Source organism: Hemiscyllium ocellatum, chromosome 3 (genome assembly GCF_020745735.1).
Source record: "Hemiscyllium ocellatum isolate sHemOce1 chromosome 3, sHemOce1.pat.X.cur, whole genome shotgun sequence".
NCBI classification, from domain to species: Eukaryota; Metazoa; Chordata; class Chondrichthyes; order Orectolobiformes; family Hemiscylliidae; genus Hemiscyllium; species Hemiscyllium ocellatum.
Genome location: NC_083403.1, coordinates 129,455,396 through 129,479,005, shown reverse-complemented (window position 1 = coordinate 129,479,005; position 23,610 = coordinate 129,455,396). Strand labels below are relative to the sequence as shown.

At 42.0% G+C, this 23,610-nt stretch overlaps 1 protein-coding gene across 1 annotated transcript in view; it reads right to left on the bottom strand.

The window, feature by feature from the left end:
* The window catches only part of lpin1a (lipin 1a), an 81,713-nt gene extending 62,634 nt beyond the window's left edge, over positions 1-19,079 (bottom strand). Inside the window, exons 1-3 of the mRNA XM_060853505.1 lie at positions 18,553-19,079; positions 11,813-12,013; positions 9,915-10,010 (exon numbers count right to left, since the gene is read on the bottom strand). Coding sequence (XP_060709488.1) covers positions 9,915-10,010; positions 11,813-12,004 — 288 coding nt within the window. The 5' untranslated portion in view covers positions 12,005-12,013; positions 18,553-19,079. The remainder of the gene's footprint in view (positions 1-9,914; positions 10,011-11,812; positions 12,014-18,552) is intronic.
* Between the last annotated feature and the right edge of the window lie 4,531 nt (positions 19,080-23,610).

Genomic DNA, 23,610 nt, shown 5'->3' with positions numbered 1-23,610 from the left:
CTCCCCTCTTTCTCAGCATTGGATTGAGATTTCAGTGCAGGGGGTCAAATACTACTGGTTGGCTTTTTAAAAAAAAAAGCTAACAAAGATTTATATGCAGTACAAAAGGCCATTCAGTCCATCCAAGAGTAAATCAAGTCAGTCCCACTCAATCCTCAGACCTGCAAGTTTATTTTCCTAATTTCAAATTTCATTGGTTTCCATCATTTACATTATTCCAGGGTGTTACTAAAGGTTTGTAGCTCAGGTTGAGGTTTAGGGTGTAGGTTTGATATCCTGAGCTGTAAAGTGTTACTACTCATTAACCAGTTCTTTACATCCTCTTACACCACAAATACCGTTAAGATCTAAATTGTACAAGAAGCCCGATCAAAAGTTATTCACTGTTGAAAAAAAAACTAAAAAGTTGAACAGAATGAAAACTAAATTCCTGGTGGCAATGCCAAATAACATTGGGTTTGGGTTTCTTCTGTTTACACAATCACGTGGTTGCTGACAGGAGGCACTGCAAGAAAAACAAAACCAGATCATCAATCGTCATGGCCTGCCAGTTCAAAAGCAGATTGTTCCATACTGCTGGTATCCAAGTGCATTTGTTAATTACAATTTGAAATAATGAAGTGCAGGAAATAGATTCAAAATGAGAGAACGTTTTTGGGTCTCAATTGGTTGCAGTGTAGTATCAGGTTTAAAAGTCTAAGTAAGCCAAGCAATAAAATTGCTAATGAATTATGGCAAGCCAATAGGTTCCATTCCAAAATTATATTATTTATAGTACGTAATGTCTCCCCCTCCTTGCACCCAGGTCAGATAGGTTCCTTACACTAACTGCTTTGACCACGCAGATTTTCTTGTGTAAAGTCAGATAGCTACTGGATTTCTTGTGGTTGTTTTCCCCCACCCACCATCTGACCTATTGGTTAGAGATTTATTTTTAAAAGTTGGAAATCAGCCTTCAGTGACTTACAGACCTGCTTTTCTTTCCTTACAGTGTTGCATCTGATCCAGAAACAGCCCTGTACTTCCACTTAACAGATTGTGGTTACCTCTCAAAAATCAGCTGTAATTGTTTGGAGTGGAGCAGCTGAGTCTCCTGGTAGGTGCTGCATATAATGGATCGATGGCCAGACTATGCACTGTGGATATTCTGTTACCAGTTCATTGAGGTGGTGCCAGAATCAGCACCTCTCATTGAATCAGTCCGTCTTCAGGAGTTTATGGTCTGTTGAATTTCCTTACATGGGATCTGGTTACGATTGTTGTTTAGGCTAGGTTATTTGAGCTGGACAAGCAAATTTGGAGGTCAGTCCAACAGCGATCAGCTCCTTTCATTGCCCGAGTGATATTGACACCATGGAGATCTCATGATTAGTCATGTAGGCAGGAGTCTATGTTTGGTACAACGGGTTTCCATGAGGTCTTCCATATGGCTCTCAAAAGGAATATTTCTTTTGACCAGACCATATTCTTGATAGTTAGTTTCCAAAAACCTTCTTTGGCAAATATGCCTTTCCAATACACCCCTCCCTACTCCAACATTAAGAGGAGAATCAATATCTCCCTCAGGCACCCAGGAAACACTGGTCAAGGATAGAACTGAACTTTTTGGCCTTAGCTAGTACTGTGAAGACTGGGATATAGACACTAACAATTAGTGTCCTGCTTCTGGGTTAGAGGATGCCTAAAAAAAGTTACAAAAAAGGTGTTTGGCTAACCCACAAGGGAGATCGATGAGAGGAGAAAAGGGAGGACAGAGATATAATCTCCTGTTACGGAGGAGAAGAATGCAGTTAGCACTCACTGGAAGTAGCCTTTGAGCATTCAGTTGGAGTTGAGATGGTGGGTAGCTTGATGGGGGGGGGGGGGGGGATCTGTAAGCATCAAGAGATTGAAAACATTATTCAACAAGTGAAAACCAAAAGAGTCACACAGACACTCTTCCCAGTGAAATGCTAAAATATAGAAGAATAGCACTCTTGACAGGAAGAGAGCATGCTTGATCCAAATCATGAACATCTTTATAAAAGGAAACAAGACTGAATGCAGTAAGAGGCACAGGGGAATCTCCCTCAGGTGGGTCACAGATAAGTTATTGCAAGAATCCTCAAATCACCACCTCCCAGAATCACAAATGGAGATTCAGTCCATCACGGAGGCAGTGGATATGATCGTCACAACAAGACAGTCCAGGGAAAATGCACAGAGCAACAGTAATGTCTATACATGGACTTTTATCACTCTCCACTTCAAAAGCCTTAGAATTCAACAAGGTGGGAGGATTGATCCTCAAAGTTTGGCCACTTGTAGAAATTGGTCACGATCCTCTGCCTGTTGTACAATGGTAGACAAATAAATGATCCTTACCAACAGATTTGAGCACAGTACAAATTGAGAGAAAAAGTAGTGTTAAGCCAGGCTATGTCATCATAGCAATGCTGTTCTGAAATACCTCCATGGGAGGACAATGTCCCATTACCAAGTCATTATTTATTTATAGACATAGTCCTTGAGTCAAGGACTGCATCTTCAGAGCAGCAGTATCTCGGACACATTTGTCAGCCAAGGCTCTCTAATCACAGACACACTTCTTCGACTGACTGAACTGGTCCTCACCCTGAACAACTTCTCTTTTCAATCCTCCCACTTCCTCCAAACTAAAGGAGTTGCCATGGGCACCCACATGGGCCCCAGCTATGCCTATCTCTTTGTAGGATATGTGGAACAGTCCATCTCCCGCAACTACACTGGCACCACCCCCCACCTTTTCCTCCGCTACATCGATGACTGTATCGGCACTGCCTCGTGCTCCCACGAGGAGGTTGAACAGTTCATCCACTTTACCAACACCTTCCATCCCGACCTCAAATTCACCTGGACCGTCTCAGACTCCTCCCTCCCCTTCCTAGACCTTTCCATTTCTATCTCGGGCGACCGAATCAACACAGACATCTACTATAAACCGACTGACTCCCACAGCTACCTAGACTACACCTCCCACCCTGCCCCCTGTAAAAACGCCATCCCATATTCCCAAATCCTTCGCTTCCACCGCATCTGCTCACAGGAGGACCAGTTCCAATACCGTACAGCCCAGATGGCTTCCTTCTTCAAGGACCGCAGATTCCCCCCAGACGTGATCGACGATGCCCTCCACCGCATCTCCTCCACTTCCCGCTCCTCCGCCCTTGAGCCCCGCCCCTCCAACCACCACCAGGACAGAACCCCACTGGTTCTCACCAACCTCCGTATACAGCGTATCATCCGCCGTCATTTCCACCACCTCCAAATGGACCCCACCACCAGGGATACATTTCCCTCCCCTCCCAGTGTTCCGCAAAGACCACTCCCTCCGTGACTCCCTCGTCAGGTCCACACCCCCCACCAACCCAACCTCCACTCCCGGCACCTTCCCCTGCAACCGCAAGAAATGCAAAACTTGCACCCACACCTCCCCCCTTACTTCTCTCCAAGGCCCCAAGGGATCCTTCCATATCCACCACAAATTCACCTGCACCTCCACACACATCTATTGCATCCGCTGCACCTGAGGTGGCCTCCTCTATATTGGGGAGACGGGCCGCCTACTTGCAGAACGTTTCAAAGAACACCTCTGGGACACCCGGACCAACCAACCTAACCACCCCGTGGCTCAACACTTCAACTCCCCCTCCCACTCCACCAAGGACACGCAGGTTCTTGGACTCCTCCATCGCCAGAACATAACACCACAACGGTTGGAGGAAGACCGCCTCATCTTCCGCCTGGGAACGCTCCAACCACAAGGGATGAACTCATTTCTCCAGTTTCCTCATTTCCCCTCCCCCCACCTTGTCTCAGATGATTCCCTCGAACTCAGCACCGCCCTCCTAACCTGCAATCTTCTTCCTGACCTCTCTGCCCCCACCCCACTCCAGCCTATCACCCTCACCTTGACCTCCTTCCACCTATCACATCTCCATCGCCCCTCCCCCAAGTCCCTCCTCCCTACCTTTTATCTTGGCCTGCTGGACACTTTCCTCATTCCTGAAGGGCTTATGCCTGAAACGTCGAATTTCCTGTTCCTTGGATACTGCCTGACCTGCTGCGCTTTTCCAGCGACACTTTCAGCAAGGCTCTCTAATCAGACTAGATTAACAGCCCCAAATTACTAATGTACCAGTGTTCCCTGGCCAACATGTCTCAGGCTTACGTGCTGTGCTTCACTGGCACACTGCAAAGCTGGAAGAACACCACCTCTTGTTTGGAGACACTGTAGCCCTCTAGGGTCTACACAGTTTAACTTCAGGACTTGAGCTCTCCCATGCCTTATCCCAACCCCTACAAACCAGGCCACATTATCACAGCTTGCCATTACACAGAATCCATTGTTAGCCATTAATAGTCCCCATTAAACAGCTAATCACCTGCCTAACCAGATCATTATCATCCACTCCTTTGTCTGTCCAACTGTTTCTCTCTCTCCTTGGACTCTATCCCCTATCATTTGCTCCTTAACACCTCCCCCACTATCTTCTGCATTAAAACAACATTTTCCTAATTACCATCAGTTCTGCGGATGAGTCACTAGACTCAACGTTAACAGATTTCTCTCCACAGATGCTGCCAGCAATTTATATTTTTGCTCAGCGAACTCATTCTATCAGGCTAAACATCCAGATATTAGGATGACCAAGTTTCAGTGAGGTGTTGGACTATTATAGATCAGTTCTCACACCTTGGAAATCTCCTCTCCCTGGCAAACTACTGCAAGTGTTTGGCTACCTGAGGAATGATATCAAGTCCAGTACTAAGCTCATGCCCAATAAGACGGCAGCATTAGCTGCCCTTCTGTATACATTGGCCAAAGTTGAAAATCACAACACCAGGTTATAGTCCAACTTGTTTATTTGGAAGCACTAGCTTTCACATCACCATTCCTACATCAGGTAACTGCACTCCAAAAGCTGATGCTTCCAAATAAACCGGTTAGACTATTGCTGGGTGTCGTGAGATTTTTAAACTCTGTCCACCTCAATCCAACACCAGCTCCTCCACATCATGTATGCATTGGTGACATGGACAATACAATAGACTCTCCACCTCCCAAGGGAAACAATCACCAGAAATGCCTCAATCCTGCAAACCAACTAGAATGATCGCTGCTGCAGTATGTGTGCCCTCCCTCAGTACATCCCCAGTATCGAGGCACTGGCTGTGGCCCATCAGCTGCAGTGGGTGGGTCACTGACAACATAATCCAACCAGGCCTTTCACTCCAAGCTTCATCATGACAAGCGTGGAGAGTAGAGGAATGGTGTTAGAGGTCCTAAAAAAAAGCGCATAATCCGCACCATGTGGGATATCTCTTACCCAGGATTGTCCAAACTAAACAAGCATCAGCAAAATAAAGAAAAAGGGACCAATCTGCAAATGGCCACCAGTTGAAGGCACATGCAGACAGCCAAACAGGTGCCAAAATCCAACCATCCCATCATCCCCAAGTGGGGAAGGGTCAACTCTGGGCTCAGCTCCAGAATGGACAAATGTTATCATTGATTCTGAAGGATTGAGGAAAGCCTTCCGCACCAGGCAGGCATTCTACTCCTGGAAAGTTACATTGTAACTTCAATGTCAGTTGCCTCTCCATTCCATTCCCTCTCCCCATCTCAATACCTGTGGCCTATTTTCTCCCCACTTCCCCAGCACTCTAGGTTATTGAGCTTCTTCACAGTCTTTAGTGCTGCAGTAAGATACTCTGTGTCAAAGCATCCTCACTGAGCCAGTTAACCAGGCCTTTAATTGAAAGATTACAGCATCTTGCCTTTCCACATGCTCATCTTTGTTGCAGAAGTGGTGATTGCACACACTAGCCACGCTTCCTGGTTTGCACTTTGTACTTAAGGCATTCTGGTGTTTTCTAAACTAACCAAGTTGCTCCCAGAGTCACAGTACCTTACATTATTTGATTGGAGAGGTAACTGCAAGTACAAAGGTTTTTTTGTAATAAAGGCAAAACGCTGCTTCCTTCACTTTGTCTTAAACTTAAACTGGTCTATTTCCACATTAAAGTGGACTCATTTATCTTATTCAAGTAGAATCACTTCTCAATGATAGGCTAAATGATCCACAGCTTCATAACCGCTAGGAAAGGAATTCAAAAAAATTCATCTGCTTTTTCCTTCCTGTTTGAGGGACAGGGACAGGGCTGATAGAATGATATGTTCAGATGATCCATAGCTGAGAATAGTCTATTCTCCTGTTCCTCATGTGCTGCCTGACCTGCTGTGCCTTTCCAGCACCACACACTACTGACCTCCTGCATCTGTAGTCCTCACTTTCTCAGACGATCCATAATCGTGGGATCCATGACTAGCTTGAACTTTATTACCTGATCAAAAATGTATATTAGCCAGAGATACTCAGCTCATTTGCTTATTTCACCACCCTTTAGTCAGTCAATGAAACTGCATACATTCCTCACCACTATTGTTCATTTCTGCTCAAACCCACGACACGACTGCCAGAATTAAGTTGCCTCAAGAGCTAAATCTCAATGCCATTATCAGTAGCTTATTCATGCTCTCAATTTCTTTCAGGATCAGCCAGCCATATTGTAATCCATGCAGTTTTTCCATCAGCCCGAGTACGGTGACCCACTTGACTTATCAGGATCAAATGTATCGAAGCAAGAAAATATGCTGTACTCAGATCCCACCATAGACTGGGATCACTGCACAACTTTCAACTCTAGCCAGACTCAAAATTAAATAGACAGGAGGTGCCAGTGTTGGACTGGGGTTTACAAAGTCACACACACCAGGTTATAGTCCAACAGGACAATTTGGAAGCACTAGCTTTCAGAGAGCCACCTGATGGAGTATGGAGGTTGAAAGCATGATCTTAAACCTCCACAACCACCTGAAGGAGCAGTGCTCTGAAAACTAGTGCTTCCAGACAAACCTGTTGGCCTATAACCTGGTATTGTGCAATTTTTAACTAAACAGACACATGCATTAGTAATTGGTTTTACTAAGAATACACGCAACAGAAATCTAAAATTAGTACAATTTTAGAAGAGAGCAGGAACAAATGAGTGTGCACTTAAATATTTATAAGGTTAGAACTGCTCAAAAATTCAAACAGGATCCTTGATTTTACAAACTAAAAAACTATATGGAGTAAACATGGAAGGTATGTTAAACCTTTATAAGGCACTGGTCAGCACCCCCCCCCACTATAGCTGAGCTATCAAAACACTATTGTGCACAGGAGGAGATTAATTGGAATGGTATCAGGGATAAAGGACATCAGGTTACACAGACTAGAAAATCTGGATTTGTTTTTTATTTTTTAAGATGTTGAGGAGTTTGGTAGCCAGCCAAAATGATGAAGTGGAGCGGCTGGTGTTGGACTGGGTGCACAGAGTTAGAAACACCAGGTTATAGTCCAACAGGTTTATTTGAAATCAAGCTTTTGAATAAACCTATTGGACTATAACCTGGCGTTGTGAGACTTCTGACAAAAATTAAGGCTTTAGATAAGAGTAAATAGATTCCAATGGTAGACTGATTGGCGACCAAAACAAACAGATTTAAAAAGGCAAGAGACAAAAGGAGAAACAACTTAGATAGTGAATCATTTGAGATCTTGAATTTACTGTGGGAAAGGATAATGGAAGAAAATTTAACTGTAAAACTTCCAAAAGGGAATGGAATACTTAGGAAAAATTTATATGGCTACTGGGAAATTAAAAGCAGTTATTTGCAAATTTTAAATATCTGCATTAAAAACAACCTTTGAACTGAAAGGAGCTACACAGTGTTGAAATTACCACCTCAGATATAATGCTAGCCTTTATCTTTGTTATTATGCACCCACAACACATCGGCAGAGCTCTCTGCTCAACTGAGAGGAGAGTCGCTTAGAGCCAGTGTCCAAGATGGGGACAACACAAAAAGAAAGTTAGTACGAGCAGGTGGTCCTTTTGATTATAAAATAGTTTCCACTTGAAAGTGGAGTGCTATATGCATCAGTGAACAGCACAGATCAAAAAGCAATGCAAAATTCATTGAGCTGTTCAGCTCTATCTTGCTGTTGACTGACCACAGATCTCTGCACTTCTGCTGTGCAGCCTTTTCATACTGTTTTAGTGACAGCAGTCTTCTGGTGTATCACCATTTCATCTCCCTGCTGACAGCAAAATCCTCAAGTACCTCAGGACCACAAGGCTGACAATTCCCAAAAAGCCCTTTTAATTCTTGGCTTTTGCCTAATATTTAAAACCCAAGGCTTGTTCCCTTTTGAGAGAAGCTTTCAATTGTTTAATTCTCCCGGTAGACAGAGCCGTTTTAAGCTTTTGACTCGTCTCAAAGTCCCTTGGTGCATTTCTAAATTTAAAAATGCTGTACAAACGCAAGTTGTGCCTATTTAATTCTGCCATTTACTGTCTCATCTAAGAAATGTGAACTTGTTTTATTTCCAGAGTACATTATGTACAGCAGAAAGTTGGCAGCTCAAGGTTGGAGCAGAGATAATTAAAATTGCAAAAAAGACCAAAGGGAAAAAAAACAATCCAAATGACTGACAAATTCAAAACTTTAAGACAAATTGCAATATGAATAAATCCAATACTTTTTGAAAAGTGAACAAATAGCTGCAGTTGCTTCAATGCTGATTCAGAGTAGTGAACTGAAGACATTTGGTTTGCGAAAGATGAAGGAACTATCTTCACACATTCCAGCAAATGACTCGCCTTGATCTTGTGTGGCTAATTCATGGATTACAGGCTCCAACCAATTGGATTTTAAATCAGTTAGGGTAATAAATAGCCCCACAAAAGGAAGCAGTTTTAATGTAACGAGTGACCAGCATTCAAAATGCACTGCCCGACAGGATGGTGGATACAAATTCAACATTAGTCACTCAGTATGGAGATAGAGATGGTGGTGAGTGATGGGAAAGAAATAGAAAATTCTGAAAGTCTGACAAATGGATTAGCTTTTCAAAAAGAACCAGCACTGACTCCAGTGGTTTCTCTTTCCCCATGCTAAATTTAATGAAAAGCTTACCAGAGTCTTCCATAGAAGAGAAAGGAGAAATTTTTTTTTGGGGGGGGAGAAAATGTTTGGTGGAGGAGAAAACTGCACAAAAAATTTCTTTCCTTATCGTGAAGGTATACAGAAGACAAATAAGCTTAAAATTTTAACTGACATTTGAGAGAGTTTTTGACTGGAAAGCTAACACTTGGCACAAAAGGGAACAAGCCACTGCTCTAGCCAAACCTACAGCCACAAAGCAAACAGAACATGCACAAATATAGAGGGAGCTGGAGTCCACGAACATAGCTCTTTGAAGGGAACAGTGATGTCTAACAAAGCACATGGGATCTTGCACTTCACAACCAGAAGTTGAGTAGATGAGCAAAAGTAGTACTTAGGACTCAGACCTGATTAGGTCACAACTGGTGTCCTGTGTCCAGTTCTGGTTAACAAAACAAAAAAAAATGAGAAGAGCCTCATGGGGATACAAAAGTTGATTTTACAGAGTGGATCCAACATAGGAAGTAAGATTGGGAAACTAGCGTGGCACTCCTTGGAACAGTTGTATAGAAGGATGCAAGAATATCAGTTTCATGAGATCGATGAAGAAATATTGTTCTTGAGGCAGGTACAGGATTAAGTAGACATGACTTTGGGAAAGAGAGGTGTAGGGGGGAAAAACAAGCAAGAAATGAGCCATGCACTCTTGCACATGAATAGCATTTCGGTAAAATTACAGAACATATCTGCACTGTAGATCATAAAATGCAGCTATGGATTAAAATAAAATCAATATTGCACAAGGGCAAGCTGGCTAGTTACTGGTATACCACTTTCTGCTTACCTTGATTTTCAAAGTCTAATTAGGGTCTATACTTAAACTAAAATTTCAACTTACCTTTTTATTTGTTGTTTCTTGAACAAAAAATGCTTCCCCATTGTCTCCAAGTTTCATCTGTAATTGCACAGCCTCTCCATTGATTTCTATATCCACCTAAAAAAAATTGTATAAGAGGTCAAATCCATATTGTGAAGTAACTGCAATGAATTTACTAAACCGCCCCTCTATTGATAGATCTGTGGGTTTCGCACTTCAAAGTACTGAATGACAATGAGCTGAAATGCAGGTCATGTTGCTATATTCCAACAATAGAAATCAAGGTCTAAAAAGATAAACATTTCTGTTGGTTCAAGATTTGCTAGTTGCCTCGTTAGTGTTATACTCAGCCAATTCATTGTAAGAATACAACATACTTTTCTTGATTTATATCCATTATTACACATATCTCACCTCACTAGTCAAGTCCCACTATTCCCCAAGTCATCAAAAAAGTTAAAGATTGTATCAAAAAAGGTCACCAGACCCAAAAATGTTAACAGAATTCTTTCCAGACGCTGACAGACCTGCTGAGCTTTCCCAGTCGGCTATGTTTTTGCTGTGCTCAGTTTACATGCCTTTTTGATCCAATAGAAAGCATCATCCAGATTTCTAGACTTGACAAAAAAGTGACTTTATTACAAATAAAATTATTTGTTCATTTACCCACAGCTATGAGCTGATGATGTAACTCATTTGTCAAACTCTTAACCCCTCCCATTTAAGAAACCACCCAGTGTGCAGATGTAGAGACAGACAAACCAAAACCGATATTATGGGTGGAAGGAAAGACTTGTAAAGCCAATGGGTTAATTTGCTAGGACTTGTGCTCTTTGATCTCTCGTCACCAGCTACTTGCACTTTTTCCAGGAAGAACAGTGCGACTGGCTCACAACTTATCAAGTCTGACTTGATGATTAAAGGCCACAGCTTACAGCAACTCAAGGGAAAAATAAACTGGCTTCCTCTTAGCTTCAGGTTTGTTTCAAACTGCAGACAGAAAAAAAATTGCATATCCTGTACATATCCCCGACTCCATCTCAACTGCAACTAAACTTCCATTGCAGCTTCTAGAAACAGCAATACAACAGTATTTACACAGTAAATATTAACAAGTGACAAATGGATTTCAGGTTTCTCCAAGCAAGCCTGGAAAGTAAAAATGTTTTCCTTTTTATTAGTGTTCTCTCAGGACAGAAAAAAAAAATTCTTTCAAAACCATAATTAGCAAATCTTGAGCTGGGCTTTGGTTTAATATTAGACACGTGTTGGTTGATCCAACAAATTAACATCCTAATACAGCACCTTGGGTTAATAGAAATTAAGGGCAGGATGTCACTGCTTGTTTGACTTCTTGCCAAACTGATCCACAACTTCAGAACAGCACCCTTCATTGCACTGGATTTTTAACAAAAAAAAAAATGGGTAAATATAGGAGATTGGGGTCTGGGTGGGTTGCGCTTTGGCAGGTCAGTGTAGACTTGTTGGGTCAAAGGGCCTGTTTCCACACCATCTAATAATCTTAAAAAAAACCTGTGCTCTTGTATGGCACGACAAACTCAGCACCTCTTGGCATTGAACATCAAAAGATTTTGCATGGCGAACAAGCTAGTTTAATTTGGGACATTAACAAATTAGACTTAGAATCAGAGATGCACAGCACAGAAACAGACCCTTCAGTCCAACCCGTCCATGCCAACCATATATTCCAAAGCAAAGCAATCTAGTCCCACAAGCAGATCATTCCATCGGTCTGGGTTGGATCTTGGGTTCTAGACTCCAACAGCTAATTAAAAAAGGACTGTTCAATGATCTACTTGTGCCATCCATATCCCAACAGTTCAGTTTCAACCTTGGTTTGCTATGCCTGTAAGTACAAGGCAAATTGCTTGTCCTAATTAAGAAAGGCTGCCACTCACCACTTTTTCTCTGGAACGGAGCACACCAAGTTTTCCAAAGCGAACATGAAATGGAGAGCACTGGAGACTTCCATCAGGCTGTTGGACTACGATGATATCGATACACCCTGATAAAGTTGCAGGATTCAATCCTTTGTAAAGCTCTTTCACTGTGACAAACACCTGCCCAGCCAGTTGCCCAACGTAATTCATGGTCTGAGTCTTTAAAAGAAAGTAATATTTATTCAGTTTTTGTGGGCAGAGTGTTATAAGCATTGAATAGATTATAATGTCAAACAGATTAGAGAAAAACCAAGACGAAAAGGAAACAAAAAAAATGCAAATTTGCCATTCCAAACAAACAATGGACATTTTATTGTTCAATAAAAAGATATTATACCCAAAAGCTTGCATTTAACTAAAATTCATTGCAGCTAAACCTGGTCAGGGATTTGTACATTTCCCTCATGGAAGATTCATTGTCAAGAAAGGAAAGCTTTTACATGAAGGATTAAAAAAAAGTGACCTGAACTTGCTGCGATTCAAAGGGAGACACTTCCCCCATGCCACACCCCTTCCCCAAATGGAAATAGGATAACTACAGAAATATTTACAGCAAAAAAAATTGAACATTGAAATAAACACATTGCTATTTTTAAAAATTTGAGTAGTTTTCTGGATAATGCTATAACATTCATAGCATCTAGCATTATTAAACTAAGCATCGACAAAGCAACTTGGCCCAGTTAGTATTCAATATTTACCAAATTCTAAACCCCAATAAGTAGATGTATCAAGAAATGAAAATAGAAAATGCTGGTCACACTAGAAAGTTGAGATTCTGGAGGAGATGGGAAATTTCTGGATATTACCGCTATGTTGATTGAACTACATTCAAGTTTGATAAAGAAATGGATTTGCTATGTAACATTACAGATGCAGAAAGAGAAAAAAAAAGACAGACAATGTGATGAAGTGAGCAAAGATAATTTAGACCACTGAAGGAACAGGTCCAAACAAGAGCCTTATAGTTTGCTCCACATGGTGATCCAGGACCCTTAGTGCATCTTCTTCCTCTTGTACCAGTATTTACTATTAATATTTCCAAACAATCACCCTTCAGGTCCTGACAAACCACTGTTCTATGCTTGTCTGAACAGAGTCTATACCTCATTGTGGGGATGGTTTGCTGTAACCAGCCTCAGTGTGTAGGGAAGAAAAGGGCCAGCTTAATCTAACATAGTAGAGGAAAACTACTTCTTGGTCCACAAGCGATCCCCTTATACTACACAATAACCTGTGACTGTGGCCACATTAATTAGACGTTCCAACAGGGATGAATGAAGGAAGACGAGAAGTCTACTCCTCAGTCACCCTAAGCTGGTCTGCCACAAGTCTATGACATTACTGTAGTGAGAGTGGATAAAAAAAAAGAAGTCCTTCAGTATTAATCCTTGCAGTCCCACATACAGCAAACATTGAAGTGAAAAAAAAGTCTTACTGTTGGCATCCTTTATCAAAATTCCTGATAAAAAAACGTGACACTGCAAATTATCACTTTTTATTACTGAAGAACCATTCTATTAGCTCCTTCAAAAGTTACATTTTTTGTTTCAAAGATTTCTACAACTGACACTTTGACCTTTTCTGCAACATTGTCCTGCTTTGTTTTAGTACAGACAATGCTGGAAATACTCAGGCAGCAACTATGGAGGAAACTATTTTGTTGTGGGTAAATCTTCTACGCTACCCATCTGAAGTTTGGTGGTGGTTGGGTGCGGCACCCCACCATCTGCTTTGACTAATCTAGGTAATTAATGCTGGTACACAACCCTACTGCCCAACTCTGAAGCCTTAAGTGGCCAATATGCCCACTCAAGCATTCATCTCACTGACAACCTCACAGTAGTTGGGGTTTGCAATGGCAGAGTGCAACAAGCAAAAAACTCTTGCTTCTGCTGTTTGTGGTCTCCAACTGAGGCGAGAGCAGGGAGATTGTGGGGATTGCAGGACCCAAGGGAAAGGCCCAGCATTGGGATGGTGTTAGAATGGGATCAACCACTAAAAAAAGTTAATGATCTCCCTTGTCCTCAATGCCTCCAGTGTAGGGTTGCTCAGTAACTGCAGGTGAGTGTTGTACTAACATCCTGTAGAGTCACTGGGAGGTGGTGAAAAAAACAAAGCCAGCTACTTGCCTCTGATGTGACCAAAAGTTCAGTGAGTAAGTCCTTTATCCTGGAAAAACTGGAAAGCCCATTTAATCCCAAACATCAGAAGGTGCATTAGGCCTTCCTGAGAAGGAGAAATGAAGGCTTTCAAGCCTGTGGACAAGATTGCTTGCCTCCACACTACATTTCAAAAACTCATTTCGTCAGGCAGACCAATTTTGTTTTGTTTTGATTGATTTCTCTATTAGGATTTTCTCTGCCTCCCATTTTATTATTTTCCCCTCCTACTTGGATTCAAAAACTTCATTCCCACAGTGAACACTTCACTATTGCTTGCCTATTCAAAAGCAGGTCATTTCCTGGAAACCTCATCTGCTGTGGAAATATTTGATCATGTTTCAACTGACTTTACCTTCTCTGAAAGGTCCGTTTATCAGATTACAACTACCTCTCAGTAATGGAATGCTTTTGAGAACTGTTCATGATCGTGGGCTTGTTCTACTAAAGAAATACCCAATTCAAAATGTCTTCGGGCCTGTAGAAACAGGTTTTAAGTTACATCAGAAAGCCAATTTGAGAGGAAAAAAAGGTGTCTTTCAAATTAAAAATGGACATTTCACATTCATCTGCGATGACAAAACTATTAAATCAAAGTATTTTTGATAAATTTATTTTGGTTGGACTGTTGGTAAAGTTACATACTGAGAGTCTCTACTTTACTATAACAGTTTTTGTCTAAAGGGCTGTCTAGTAGGATCACAGACAATAACAAAAGAAAGATGGTACATTAAACTGCATACTTCTGGTCCTACTGTCATCACACAAACTGAAATCTCAGCAATCTTTGAATAAAATCGGACTAGCTGTCCAAGACATGATATATGCCAAATGGAAAAAGAGGTAATTTTCAAATTGCAGAGACAATAGCACTATTTCCTAGAGACATGGTAGAAATATGGATACTAACAATCTTCAAAATTATTAGTGTTACAAAGCTATGCTTTATGCTCAGTTACTTTATCAGAACAGAACTACTTTTTGTAATAAATGCAGGCTTGTGGGGGATGCTGGTTAAGGCAACATTAGCTGTTCATCCCCAGTTGTCCTGCAGATGGTTACAGAGTGGTCTCGAACTGCTGTAGTCCCGAGGGCATAGGTACACCTACAGAGTTGCTAGTGGGGACTTGCAGAATTCCAGCTCAGTCACTGTAGAGGAATGGTGATGCAGTTCCAAGTTAAGAAAAAAAGATTTTGAAGAAAGGAAACTTAAGTGGTCACATTGCCATGCATCTGCTTCTGCCTTATCCTCTTCCCTAGTTAAAGCAGAGGGTTAAAAAGGTGCTGTTGAAGGAGCCTTGGTGAGGTAGTTATTATAGCATATTTGCTATTAATTATAGATGGTATATTGCTATTGTGTTTGTTGTGAAGGAAGTGAATGTTGACAGTAGTAGACCGGATGCCCTAATCAAGCAGGCTGCTTTAATGGGTGATGTTCAGCTTGTGTGTGTGTGTTGTTGGAACTGCACCCATCCCAGCAAGTGGGGAGTATCCCATTCCACTCTTGACTTGGGCCTTGCAGATCATGAGCTAGCTTGAGAGACAGGAAGTGAATTACTCACTGCAAGATTCTTAGTCTCAGGCCTGCTCATGGAAGTCAGCTGAGAACAGGACCATTGAGCTCTACACAGTCCCTGGTGATTACGTAATGTGCACTAATTGGGAAATGGCTGCTTTTGGGATTAATGGTTAGGCAAAATCAGTGCTGACATTTCTGCACTGAAGTTCAGCATTTGAAAAAAATTATATAAAACAGACCAAGGCTGATCATAACCATTTCAAATCAGTATGGATTTGACATTCCACAGATGTTGCAGAAAGGGGTATTTTGGGGAAACATTTCAAAATCAGGGTCAGGTATACTTTTGGAATTCCAGATCATGTCAGGAGTCACAACCCCAGGTCATAGTTCATCAGGTTTATTTGAAGTCACAAGCTTTCAGTGCGCTGCTCATTAGTCACTTCATCAGACAAAGGAGTAGTGCTTCAAAAGCATGTGACTTCAAATAAACCTGATGAACTATAACCTGGTGATGCGTTAGTTGACTTTGCTCACCCAAGTCCAACACTGGCACCTCCACATCATGAAGCCCAGACAATAACAAGGCTGCTTGTTAAAGAGCAGTCAGGCAGGTCGTTAATAACAAGGTCATGGTAATTACATTATTGCCATGGAACAGGACAGACAAGTTGTTTAATAGTCGACCACAACACGAAATTTGGAATGTCAATTAATATGACAGAGCAAATTCCTGTCCAAGAACAAAGCTCACATGCAAGGTCATAGTGAAATAGTATAATGCCTTCAGACCTTGGGTTACAGGAGTCATGGGTTCTAAGCTAACAATAGGTTGGAATACATCTGGCCAGGGAGAGGGGGAAAAATAAAATCTGGAAATGTATGCAAATTAAAACTGACACTCAGGAAGAATATTAATAGTAGCAACAGAAAGCCAAATGCTGCATGACACTCAAACGTTGGGAGTTTGAATTAATTTGACTAGTCTGATCTGACCATAACCAACCTAGAAATTGCATGTAACATTTGCCAAAGTTATTGATTAGATTCCCTACAGTGTGGAAACAAGCCCTTCAGTCCAAGTCCATACCAACCCTCTGAAGAGTAACCCACCCAAACCCATTTCCCTCTGACTAATGCACCTAACACTATGGACAATTTAGCATGGCCAATTCACCCGACCTGCACATCTTTGGATTGTGGGAGGAAACCCACGCAGACACAGGGAGGACAGACAGACCGACCCTGGGTCCCAGGTGCTGTGAGACAGCAGTGCTAACCACTGAGCCGCCCTCAACAAACAAAAATTTAATCTGCACCATAATAGAATTAAAATATGCAAAATATATATTCAAATCTTCACCAAATTGGAAAGTAGTCAAAGAATTGGTCAAAGTCAGACTACTTTTGATGTTGTTACTGTTCCACCTGACTGCCTAAAATCAGGGTGCACTAAGTTGGAGAAAGTGAGGACTGCAGATGCTGGAATACCAGAGTTAAAAATGCAGTGCTGGAAAAACACAGCAGGCCAGGCAGCATCAGAGGAGCAGGAGAATCGACATTTTGGGCGTAAGCCCTTCTTCAGGAATGAGAAGGGCTTTGCTCAAAAACGTCGATTCTCTTGCTCCTTGGATGCTGCCTGGTCTGCACTAACAATTTACTAATTCCATTCCCACTATTAGCAGATTAATGGTGCTGAATTTTACAATTGCATCCTTTATTAAAAAAAGGGGAAGGGAAGGAAACTGACATTTATTTTTCCCAAGAGACAGGGCATTTCAACACTTCCAGGATTTTGCTTCAGATTTCCAGCAACATTTTATTTTTAAGGCAAAGTGAGGACTGCAGATGCTGGAAACCAGAGTTTATATTAGTGTTGCTAGAAAAGCACAGATCAGGCAGCATCCGAGGAGCGGAAAGTCGACGTTTCGGGCAAAAGCCCTTCATCAGGAAAGGGTGCATTCCTGATGAAGGGCTTTTGCCCTCGGATGCTGTCTGACCTGCTGTGCTTTTCCAGCAACATTGTTGTAAACCCCAGCATTTTATTTTTGTCTTATTACATTAATTTAGTTATTGTGTTACTGTAGCAGTGTGACAATGTCCTGGAATTCAGCACTGGCCGGATTTGTAACAAATTTTGCCACAAAACTGCTTTATGCGGAATACTGTACCAGGGGAGGAGGAGGATGCGGATCGAGTCCTTGGTAACTCCTACCAGGACTTCCGTTCTCACGCAAGTCATCACGTAAAACATACAACGAAACCATTTTTTTTGCCGCATGGAATTTATAAAAGGGACCAGCAGATTCGACTGACTTCAAGACAAAACTACTGGCAAAAGCAGAATTTTTTAAAATGGAAAGAGAACATTAAAAAAAAAGTGTTCTGGAGGAAACCCAGCCAAAGTGGTAAACGTATGTGTGTTTAAAATTTGTCAGGACAGGAAAGAGAGAGTGAATCAATTCATCCCCTTTGTGTTGCAATCCCTCGGAGTTGAACACACTTACATCGCACCTGACAGTCTTTACAGGGACCCCAGAATATGGGGGGGGGAAAGAGAAGAAGAGGGAGGAGAAGGAAAGGACAGGATTAAAAAGTTAAATCTCAAATCAGGGCTTAGCCTTAAGAAGAAAAAAGAAAAAAAACTGTCGAGTATTTGCAAGTTACTGAAAAATTTAAGATGCTTTAGACAAGAAAAAAAAGTGCTTCGTCCCCCAAACCAACCTGGGTAAACTCAAAATCCAGAAGTTAATTCCTCCCCCACACCAAAAATATTCCTTTAAAAAAAAGCTCGCCGAGTAAGCACCCGTGTTACAAACCAGTCACATTACCAAGTGAGATTACAATCAATGAGTACAGATTATATCTGCAGTGCTTCAGATATCTATCATAGCCCAGCTCGGAACTACAAGTCTTCAAAAACGGCAACGCTTCTTTAAAAAAATCGCTTGAATTGAAGACAAATCTACCTTTACTCATCTCAATCCGTTAAACGAAGGTGATTGACCAGGTCTTACCTCTGGGAGAGTCGGTGTTAACAGGACAGTCTAGTCACTGATGTGGCGTTGGAGGCTGGACATGTACTTGTGACTCTAAAGTGAAGTCTGCTGCTGACATCAGGATGGAACAATATCCCTCCTCTGACAAACTCACCGCGGTCTAAACCCCCTGACTAATCATCGCAGGGGTTGGTTTTAAAAAAAGTGATCTCAGGCAATGGGGGGTTGGGGAACTCCTTCAAAACGGTACAGTTTAAAAAGCAGCACAGAATTAAATAGCAGCACCTTTTAGTGTTTAGCCATTTGTAATGGTTGGAAACACCAAACCCTTCGATTTAAAAGCTGCAGATCAACTGCTATTGCAGGAAGTGTTGGCTGGGTTTTGTATTTCTTTGGAAATTCTTCCTCACACATAAACGCAGGGGCACTGCAGGGTGTGTATAGTCACCGCAGGCGGCTCACTTCATGTGTCAGGCGATAGAAACGGCGTGAGGTGATTGACTCGACCAATAGAGCAAGATCTGACACACGAACACCGCTCTTGCGATCTTTGGCTGGTTTTATTTGCGTACAGGCGACATTACTAGTCATTTCAAGGAAGCTCCCAATTGGTTTGCCAGCCAATTGTTTGTTTTTAAGCTGAAATCAGCTGAGAGCGGGCGTAAGCGACGTGTTTAACACGTTATTGCCTGGTAGACAATATTAACGTGAACGTTTTGAGTGGTTGACAATGGTTTCCTATTTTTGCTCAAAGAAGGGGCTATACGATTTGGCAAGACAAAAGCAACAGGCTTGATTGGGAGTAGTTTAGATTTCAGACAAAGGGATTGGGGAGAGGAGATAGAATAGGGGAAGTTTGCAGGAAACTTGTAAGCGGATTGTTATAACTCAGTAAAGACAAGTGTAGGTCATTTACCGTCAGAAAGAGGAAGTGAAAGTGGGGAACCAAAACATATTGGTTTGTCTTTTTAAAACCCCCATAAATTGCTGGAGAAACTCAGATCTGACAACATCTGAGAGACAAAGCAGAGTTAACCGAGAGTTCAATGACCTCTTCAAACTGATGCGAGCGAGGCGACTGCAATATTTATGTTGATAGGTGGGGGAGAAAGTGTGAGCAGACGGGAAGAGAGAGAGAGAGGGGGGGGGGGGAAAAAAGAGATGAAAACAGGTGAAAGTGATTTCAGCACAGCCAAACCATTAGGTTGGGAAAAACAAATGGGGGAACAGTTGAAAAGGGGGGCATTAAAATAAAAAGGTGGTATTCAGACCCCAAGGTTTGTTAAACTGGTTATCGAGTCCTGAAGGCTGTAGGGCCCCCAAGCAGAAGATAGATGCTATTCTTCCAGCTTGTGCTGAAGATCATTGGAGATGAACCACAAACTAGATGGTCACTTAGCAGTATACCTCCTGTTCTGTCCTGAGGAGGGTAAATGCAGGAAGGATGGTCCCAGGGTGAAGGCAATGTCCATAATTGGGGTGATTGCCCAAGGATATGCAGATAGCCATTTATGACTGGAGGGATTAGCAGAGGGCTGCTTTTCAGATTGCAGCCTGTGAGCAGTGTGCTCCAAGGATCAGTGCTGGGTCCACTACTTTTCATCATTTAAATGATTTGGATGTGAACATAGGAGGTTCAGTTAGGAATTTTGCAGATGACACCAAAATAGAAAGTGTAGTATTCAGCACAAAAAAGTAACCTCAAGTACAATGGGATTGTGATCAGATGGGCCAATGGACTGAGGGGTGGCAGATATAAAGTTTAATTTAGATAAATGAGAGGTGCTGTATTTTGAAAACTAATGTGGAGGTACTCGTGTTGGACTGAGGCAGTCAGTTTTTAAATTTAAAAAAAATCACAACACCAGGTTATTGTCCAACAGGTTTATTTGGAAGCACTAGCTTTCAGAGGACTGTGCCTTAGTCAGGACTATACCTTAGTGTTGTGTAATTTTAGCATTTTGGTTAAACAAATCAGACCAGGACTAAGACAATGGCAAGGTCCTGGGAGTGTTGCTGAACAGAGATCTTGGAGTGCAGATTCATAGTTCCTTGAAAATAGAGTCCCAGCTAGACAGGATAGTGAAAGCAGACCAAATGCTGCCTGCCTTTGTTGATCAGTGCATTGAGTATAGCAGTTGGGAGGTCATGATGTGACATTTTAGGCCACTTTGGGAATATTATGTGCAATTCTGGTCTCCCTCCTAAAAAAGGATGTTGTGAAACTTGAAAGGGTTCAGAAGAGATTTAGGAGGGTTGGAGGATTTGAGCTATAGGGAGATGCTGAGTAGACTGGACCAGTTTTTCCCAGAACGTTGAAGGCAGAGGGATGACCTTAAAAAGGTTTATAAAATCAGAGGGGTATGGATAGGATAAACAGAATGGGGAGTGAAATATTGAGTGAAATGCAAGTAGATCACTGTTGTTTCACTTGGAAAAATGAATGTGGGGATGGTGAGGAAGAAACAAACAAGTAGGTGTTACACATTCTGTGACTGCATGTAAAAAAGGTTCCCTGGAAATGTGGGCAGGTGATGGGAGGGAAGAACTAACAGACAAGGAATGCCCAGAGAGAATGGTTCTTGCTGACAAGGGAGGACATTAGGTGTCTGGTGGCAGCATCCTGCTGAAGGTGATGGAAATAGCAGTTAATGATCCTTTGGATGTCAATGTTGGTTTTTCCAAGGATTGGGGGGGGGGGGGGGGGGGGGGGGAGGGAATCCAAAACCAGAGGGCATAGGTGAGAGGAGAGAAAAAAAAATGTAAAAAGGCAACCAAGGGGCAACCTTTTCATACACAGGTTAGTGCATGGAATGAGCTGCCAGAGCAAGTGGTGCAATTACAATATTTTAAAAAAGGTATCTGGATGGGTATAAGATTGGGAATGGTTTAGAGAAAAAATGGGCCAAATGCTGGCCAGTGGGACTATTCGTTTAGGATATTTAGTCGGCATGGACGAATTGTACTGAAGAGTCTTTTCCTGTGCTGCACAGCTCTATGTCAGAAACGAAGAGAAATTTCTTCACTGAGTGGCGAGTCAAATAGATTTTTTTTTTGCCAGAGTGTGGTCGAGGCCAAAATATTGACTTTAAGGCGTTAATGTAGGTCTTCGAGCAAAAGAGATCGATGGGAAAGCAGGAAACGTGGCTGATTGACGTACTACAGTTCCTGTTTTTTATACTTCAATTCATTGAAATTTATTCATTAACAAAACATGAATGACTATTCCCAACTCTGACTACCACCAGTCTCAGTAAGGGTAATCTCAAACTTTTCTTATTTATGAAGTGTAACAAAACAAATGAACAACCCCCAAAGAGGTACTTCCATGTTATTGTAACAACAATTAAATTTCAGAGGAGGCTTATTAAAAGCTGGTAATATGCTGGTGTTGATACTACACAGTTCAGCCTGTGACATGCAGTGGTTATGGAAGGTGGACACTGCATACTTCCCTTCCAGATACACTCAGGCAGAGCATAACATGGAACCAATTACTACATTGGACAGATAACATTTCAGCATATTTTAACAAAATTCCTTTTACATTCCTGACATTTTCAATGAGAAAACAATACAATAATGACTGACTCAAATGTTGTTAATATTCAAGTGGAAATCACTTGAGTCCTTTCATTAAATTCAATGTTTAACATTAACACATCTGTGGATGAATTTGAGAGTTTGCATTTCAACTGAAAATGCTGATGGGATCATTTTACAGAGGGTGTAGAGGACTTGATTTGACATGCAAAAGGTGTGCTGTCTCATACCAAAAAAGGAGAAGACAAGTGTAATTGATGAATAAGTACTCAATATCTTTTGAAAAAAAAAACTGCATCATTGAGCAACACTTTAAGGCCAAGCATCGTTGTGGTGGAGGAAGAATAGTATTGTTTTGGTGGGGCTGGAGTGTGGTGGGGGATGAAGAAGGGTTTTTGCAAGGTTTGTAGCTCAGGTTGAGGTTTAGGGTGTAGGTTTGCTCACTGAGCTGTAGGTTTGATATCCAGATGTTTCATTACCTGGCTAGGTAAGATCATCAGAGGCGACCAAGTGAAGTGAAGCAGTTGTCTCCTGCTTTCATTTATATCTTTCTCCTGGATGGGGTTCCTGGGGTTGTGAGAGGTCATTTTCTGAGGGGTTGATAGATGGTATCTAGATCTATGTGCTTGTTTATGGCGTTGTGGTTGGAGTGCCAGGCCTCTAGGAATTCTCTGGCATGTCTTTGCTTAATTTGTCCCAGGCTAGACGTGTTGTCCCAGTTGAAATGAGGGTTTTTTTCATCCGTGCGTAGGGCTACGAGGGAGAGGGTCGTGTCTTTTTGTGGCTAGCTGGTGTGTTTGTGTATCCTGGTGGCTAACTTTCTTCCTGTTTGTCCTATGTAATGTTTGTGGCAGTCCTTGCATGGAATTTTGTAGTTGACATTGACAAAACCAATGGGTTGTACTGGGTGTTTTAAGTTTGAAGAGGGGTACTTAGGTGACTGTAGGTGCCTTCTCTGGTAGTGACTTAGGGAGTTATAATCCTCTATTCCGGGTTCTCACTTTTGTTTTGCCTTTCCTGCTGTACCTCTATTTATTCCATTCCATTGTGGCCTCCTCACCTTGACTGTATGATCCAACATCCCAGAAAAGTATTGTTGACGTTACAGCATTTGCTATTTTTAAAAAACAAAACAAGCTGGAGGCTATTTTTGGTAACACCTTGTCTTTGGAATTAAGAACCTGGGAAACATGGACACCATTGTCCAGGGGCATCACCATGGGAGAGGTGCCTTCCTTCCAGAAAAGGAAAAACAAGAAGAAGTTGCTCCGTTACCAGATACTCTGCATCTGTCCTTTGCTATACCCCTCAGCCAACCAACTACAGCCACCACTAAAAATGTGGCAGTCTGTATAAGCTGGGAGACCAACGAGGGTACTAAGGGGCTCTTGGGACGTGTGAAGACAATGTTGCATCTGTAGGCCTTTCTCAAAACCATTAATGATTGTAACAAGGTCAGCCATTGGACTTCAATAGGCTTTTCCTGATCAGGGCAGCTTAATATGGTCCAGTCAGGGAGGACTGGCTGACACT